The sequence below is a fragment of the Bombus pyrosoma genome, linkage group LG7, assembly GCF_014825855.1.
Source record: "Bombus pyrosoma isolate SC7728 linkage group LG7, ASM1482585v1, whole genome shotgun sequence".
Lineage (NCBI taxonomy): Eukaryota > Metazoa > Arthropoda > Insecta > Hymenoptera > Apidae > Bombus > Bombus pyrosoma.
In genome coordinates, this window is record NC_057776.1 from 3,232,583 (window position 1) to 3,239,757 (window position 7,175).

The window sequence follows — 7,175 nt, forward strand, 5'->3', positions numbered from 1 at the left end:
CAGTATTTTCGCATTTGTAATCCAAAAAACGGTATCTAAAAAAGACCCAATCTATCCAATTCATTTCTTTTTCTTTTTCTTCGCATGTGTCTTTTTGTACACCTTATCATCAGTCTGCATCTCTCTAGTCTCGCATCGGATAGGAGGTCCCCTTTCGGGCCCTTTCGGTGTTTTCATTTCCAACTGTATATCGGACTTTTCTCCAGCTCCGACAATCCCTTTTTTCCCAATTCTGAGGACGAACACGTCATGGTCAGGATCGGTATCTGGTGTAGCTTCGGACTCAGGTGCCACGGTGACTGTCGGCTTTTTGTCCTGACCTGTGTCCAGGATGCCGGACACTTTCAGAACTACAGCTTTCCCACACGGTTGCACCGGTCCACGACTCGATTGTATCAGACCGGCCTGCTTGTGCACATCGGAACAAATATTCGCTTTCGACGTCGTCAGCGGAGTTACTTCGCTGATCTGTTTGCAACTAACGTTTGGTTTCAACGTGGCTCCAACTGGCTGTCCACACGGTGTACAAGGATGTTGTTCCTTGATACAAACGCGACAAGGAGGCCCATCTTTCAATAATTCGTCTTTTGACTCCCTACAGACGTCCGCAATGTGAGGATCAACGATACGACATTTGTAAGTTGGTGATTTTTCGTTACACTCGCCGGCTTTGAAGATATAAGACGAGATAGTTCTATCAGGTGGCGCGTCAAATTCGGTGACGATAGTTTGCCCGAATGCAGAAATTCTGACGAACATGCATATATCGCCGATCGTGTTTTCGTTATAAATTACAGGAACTTCTCCCTCAAAGACTTTCGGTGGTGGTGCCATTTTATGCCAGCATTGCAACATTTCTTTTCGTAGGGCGGCGAAATGTTTGGAAATATCTAGCTCCCCGTTACCTATTAATACATCTGGTTTCACACATTCCGGCATTTTTTTTTGTATACATAGTTTGATAATTAGGTCCAAGTCTTTGTTGACCACAGTGTATTGATCTATGGCGAACATCACGGAGCGACCACAGAAGAAATACTCGATGTCGTCTGCAACTCCTGCTTGAGGTTGAAATAACGGGTCCACCGGAGTTATTTCGATACCGTTTTCCCCTTTGAAGTTGAGGAACTCCACGGATATCGTCGTGGGGACGAAAAACATTTGGTTGAGCTTCGCTAAACGTTCGCTGGTAACATGATGTATGAAGAATTCTAATAGGAAGAGATATTGTTCTTTGCAGTCTGGAGAAATAGCATCGCGACTTCCGAACTCTGGTACTGCTACCGCTTCCGGTTTGTTTTTGCTACTCTCCCTTGAAATCTTTTTCTTCGCACGATGACCACGGTCCGTAGATCGATTCATAGACATCACGATAACCTGAATGAGGAATTAATAGAGCTTATTTGAAGTTTTCGGTGGGTGGAATTACTTGAATTTACACTTCGAATTTTTATGAAATTAGAATTATTAGGTTAGGGCATTTCCATGAAGCTTGCCGCGAAAATTAGTCGTAATGGTTTCAGACAAGACGAACAACCTTGAGGAACTGGTTTCGATTTCTTGCTCAAAACTCGTTGGAACTTTCGATCGAGACGCGATTTGGCGCCAAGATGATCGGCTTGAAAGCGAGAAGCGGAACCGCATTCCCTTGATGAAGTTCTGAGAGTCACGTCAGAACCGATCAGCGACACTGTCATCTTGATGGGATGGTCGTGGTTATCTTCACTTGCAGACAGACGAACCACAGTTCCCATGGAACCTCAGTGAATCATCGATTCGATAAGTTTGACTGATTTGCAAACTCTGTAATTTCACAAGTAAATTTCACGTAGGAGTTTAATTCTTCTTTCTTTTTTCGAATTTGAAAATGTTCATGGTATGAATAAGGAACTATTTAATTAGTGTTTGCATATGGCGAACTGAAAATTATAATAGCGTATATAATTTGAGATTTTGAGAGTTTAAATTTAATCAAATATTTTGACTTTTTAAAGTATCATTTCTTTCGCTATTAATATTTTAATTTGTTATTTTAATTAATATTTAAAAATATTTCATTCTCTTGTTGCAAAAATATAATGAATTTTGTATATTAAAATATCAGAACACTATTTCATGTAAACTTGTAGTGGAATAATTTACACCACCATGATTCTCAAACAGTCCTCCATATGAGAATTACAGGAGAAAAACATAATGAGCACATTTTTATTGATTTTTTTATTTTAATATCGTTTTATTGCTAAAGAGGAAAATTTTGATATAAAGTAGAAAATTAGATAAAAATTCAATTATGGTAACATGGGATTAATCGACTATTCCCTTTTAAAGAGTCTGACTTATTATGTTCATCATCTACAGTCTTCGTATAATTATGATATAATCATCTTATGCCGGGGTGATCTAGTTTCCAGAGCCAGCACCTCTCGATTATTACATAACTGAGGTTTCGCCAACATTCTTATCCGATGGAGTATTTTACCATGGAAAACCGGCTCCCTTTCATAGATGCGTAGCTAAACATCTCAAGCCGATAAAAAGGACAGTATGTAAGTTTATCGGTTAGAATATCGACTAATCTTGTTCAAATACGATATCATTTTCAACATGCGTTATTGTTTGAAGAACAAGCATCTTGTTCAACACGAAAACCGTTACACCAATTTTCATGAAGATATATCTATATCATAAGAAAATTGAAGAATCGCACAACGAAAAGTTTGTCAAATTTGTCGACTTTTTATATAATAACGCATTTCATTAAGGAACGAAATTCCCAATGGTGGATTGATTGTTTTGAGCTTATTATATAAATTTGTAATAATTTTTCTTTCTTCTTCGACCGATTCTTTGTCTTTTTGTCTTATATTAGAATTATGACTGTTACTTATATTTCAATTTAACTCTAAAACTTGTGTGGACAATGTCTCCAGATATATTGGTGCTAATTATATTGACATTTCATGAAACCGTTTTCATAAATTATTATGAAATTTATTCCGCAAAGGATTGCTAAAAATATATATAGATACATTTTTTATTTGTTAATTCGCGTTCTAAATAAATGAAGTTTCAATTATTAGCTCTGATAAGCGTATCCGCTTAAAGTTTAAAGCACGTGACAGTCAAACGAGGAACGTTATATTATGTTTATCGCCAATCGTTTAACGGATCCCCCTCGGCCAGTGGCATTGAAGGCGGTGCCACAATTGAATTAAGACGATCGAATTAGGCGAATGTTGGTGCAATTGTTACAGACGACCCTGTAGCACCCATACAGCAACTGGATACACGCGCGTTAGACCGATATATTGAAAAAGAGAAAGAAGGGTACGTGGATTCTCCTATAAAGGATAATGGAATCGTTTTCCAAACACTTAGTGCCATGCCAAAATGGAAATCTGATTATCAACAGAAGCAAAAATGTTAGTACTACGTAATACTATAAAGATTGTGATTAGAGATTCTTTTACTTTAATTATTAATCTTTCCATTACCTATTATATTTGTATATTATTTTGCTAATTTAAAAAAAACACTGAATATAGATAAGAATATTTTCATTGCAAATAATTAAACAAGATATTTAATCTAGCATTCCAAATTTAATAGCACTAGATTTAGAATTAATTTTATCGACAGAACGTAAGTAAATGAAAAACAATACCATAGATTCTAATGGAAGTATCTGCCGTTTTCTGTTGCTAATAACGTATGAACGAGTAGATCCTCCGAGTTGTCTGGAATATTAATTGCTCCCCAGTTGAAGTAACAGATCGACACATACCGATCTGGCAATTTCGACCAATCGAATGTCGACCGGACGAATAATTGAATGTCCCAGAAGCAATTAATGATCTAGCGAATCCTGAACGACACTAATTCGCTAATGAGTCACGAGTGATTTATGACCCAATTTCAGCAAGCCTTCGGATAAAATAGTATTAATTGCTAATCACCGATCCATGCCACCAGCGAAAATAAACTGTTCCAAGATAAACTTAGTTTCAATCTTAAGAAAAATGAAAAAAAGAAATGTTTTTTTTTTAAGAAGTCTTCACTATATTCTTTAATTTACTAATTCAATAATTTATTACGGTTTAAATATATTTGATTTATAGCTGTGTTTTCGATATTCCCGCGATCAAGACAATATGAATTATGGTACACTCGTGAAAGACGATTGAAATATCTTGAAAAGCAGAAAGCGGCCATTGTACCATGTGGAAAAAGAGTAGAAAAACTCGAGTAAGTATTCTTGTTGTTCCACTGACACTGACTGGAAAGAATAGAACAGTGCTACCAACAGGACGGATGACGAGCCGTGTGACTTGTTACAACCACCAATTTGGTGGAAAGATAAAGCCAGAAAATCAAGCAAGTTTTCGGTTGGAGATATAAACGACTATGCGTTCGAAAAATTAAAAGATCTCGATCATGAAAATATGAAACTTAGCGAGAAGCTCAATATGGATCATCCAAAAAAATATATACCAGGCGTAATCCATCGAATACAGGTTACTATTTATACAGGTTACTATCTATATCAATGTTATTATCTATACATTCAAGGCCTTCTTTGTTGGAAATGAATTTTCAAATTTTCAAGTTTTCAAATATTCAAATATTCAAATCGCTTTTATGTTTAGCTTTTATGTTTAACAGCAACGTTTTCTAAACCAGTATATACTAGAAAAAAAGATTGAAATAATTTGTCTGTGTAGTGTGAGAACAGCAGGCCTATCGAATTAAATATCCGGGATATCGCACTGCGACGCCATAACAATGTTCTTTTCCGTTAAAATCGTCGGTCACATATGAGCTTTATTCGTTTCGCCGCGATAAAAATCGTATCCTTATCTCGACATTTGCAAGCAACACGAAATGGATCACGGTCGCAACTTCGACTATCGTCGGACTGAACATTTGTTATCGCAACTGTCTCATTAGCACATTTATATTATTATTAATACCACATTTTTGGTAAAAATTAAAAAAGAACACTAAGATGCAATTTTAAACTATAATAATAAAACATTCGAATCAAATTATTTTGGAATCTTTTTACGATAAAGTAATTGGATTTTGGTGATATATAGAATAACATACCTGCGATGCTACAAAATCATTTTGAATGGAACATCTTTGGAATATTTTTATGATAAAAAGATTAAACAGCTGTGTAGAATTTGTCCATCTCATTGATGCAATAGCGTTACCGTGTGCACAAGATGTTACGTGTATTTTTCATACGATATTATATCAAGACTGCGCGATTACGCGTTGAAAAATATGTGTGACAGACGCGAAATGCAAATACATATCTTGTTAACATTTCTTGCACCTCTTTCAACTTGATCGCCTTCAGTTGGCGCGGATAAAAGACGAATGATTGATTTTTGAACAGAATCCAGAAGACACGACTATGAAGGACACTCTTGATCGTGCAGATGCTTTTGAACTCGTTCTAGAAAGAAACGAAACTTTGCCAGCGAGACCTGTTGACATAAATGTTTGCTATTCTGAAAGACGTATGTGAACTTTTACCTTTTTATTCTTTTGGAAATCTGCTACGAGATTTTACATTTCATATGATTCTTATTTAAATAACATAAAGTAACCTCTTACTTTTTTTCAATTTTCTAAGTATTATAATGGGTATTTTTATCTTCTTTAAAATTATTTGGGTTTTTCTTTACCGTTTTTTAAATGCTATAAAAAAAATGATAGAAATTTTTCCGTCTTTTCTGTTTCTGTAGCTGATAATGAATTTAAGATTGTAATTTAATAAATAGTTTTTAAATTTGTTTTCCTAGCGCCGATACTGGATTGTTGTGAAGCAGAAAAGGATGTAGAAGGTGATAGTGATAGACGATGGCAGCCTGTTCATGAAACTTTAGAACTTCCAAAAACGGAGTTTGAAAGAGACCATGTACTACGAGAATTAACCAGGCCGTTTTTACATGATTTGCATACTTGGTACTCAAAGAATAAACCGACAAAGTTAATCATCCCCCTTAGACATTCTGGAAAAAGACCAATGTCCGAATGGCGTTTTTCTCATTTGTAAATTGATTAAAATTAATAAAATTATTTCGATAAAAGTTCATTACGAAATCCAAGCTAAATCTGCAAAGTCTTTATACAGAATGGTCTTACACGATATAATCTATGTTATTCATAAACAGGTTAGAATCATACACAGGTTAAACTAAAATGAAGTATTATCGGCTGATAGTAAATCAACGACGACGTAATTATGAAATATGTTGCACAGATGTTTCACAATTTTTAGTTCTTAGTAGAAAACGTCAATAGTTAATTGCAACAAGACAAATACATATATTTTCATTTTTCGATTAATTTTGCTGATACATGCTGTATTAGTATACTACCTCGCTTAGTTAAAATGTCCTATTTTATTTTTTATGAAAAAAATTGAAATTGTATTATTTTTCTGTGCCATTTTGATTCTACTTTATCCAAGTAAAAATATTTAATCTTTATTATTTCCTAGCAGCTTGTATACAATATTACTTAAGGGGTAAAAAAACTAGGAACTAAATATTTCAATATATCTTGAAAAATCAAAAATTATGTACAAGGTAAAATATTATCAAGCTAATTTACTAAGCGTAACAAACGATAAATACGTGCACATTATACAGAATTGATTTAAACGTTACTGTTAAACTACGCCATGAACGGCCAAGATACGGTTATATTTCTATTTTACATGATGCTTGCAAATTCCACAAACACAGCGGTCATCCTCACAACGAAAACTGCGTTGTTATGCTTTCTCGAGATTTTGTTCCACGATTTATTAAATTTTATATATTATATATCTTAATTTAATTTTTCCCCCAAAAAATTATTAACAACAAAACATTAATGAATCAATAAAACTTAAAACAAAATTTTTATTCAAATAAATTTTTCAAGATGGCATGAATACAATTGAATGACAGGTTGCAACATTTCGCATGGATTGCATTTACATTTCATCGAGCACACTCTTCTCGATTATCAATGAACCGTAGCCACGCTCAATTGCATATATGATCATGAATTGCGCGATCAGATTGTTCCGATGAAAATTACATTCAATACCTTTTTTCCTCCTTATCAAATGTTTCAACAAGACCCGTTAACTCAACATCGTCTATGTTTTC

The 7,175-nt window shown here is 34.5% G+C and overlaps 1 protein-coding gene across 3 annotated transcripts; it reads right to left on the reverse strand.

The window, feature by feature from the left end:
* Positions 1–60: 60 nt before the first annotated feature.
* LOC122569256 lies at positions 61–5,334 on the reverse strand. 3 transcript variants are annotated; one of them, XM_043730019.1, is made up of 3 exons: positions 5,110–5,334; positions 1,538–1,803; positions 61–1,377 (listed from the first exon to the last, which is right to left on the reverse strand). In XM_043730019.1, exon 3 carries the CDS (start codon positions 1,366–1,368, stop codon positions 61–63), a length of 1,308 nt encoding a protein of 435 aa, XP_043585954.1. In that variant the 5' UTR covers positions 1,369–1,377; positions 1,538–1,803; positions 5,110–5,334. The 3 variants fall into 3 exon arrangements, with proteins under 3 accessions (XP_043585954.1, XP_043585952.1, XP_043585953.1); XM_043730017.1 differs by lacking the exon at positions 5,110–5,334 and adding an exon at positions 4,221–4,283; XM_043730018.1 differs by lacking the exon at positions 5,110–5,334 and adding an exon at positions 3,668–4,211.
* Between the last annotated feature and the right edge of the window lie 1,841 nt (positions 5,335–7,175).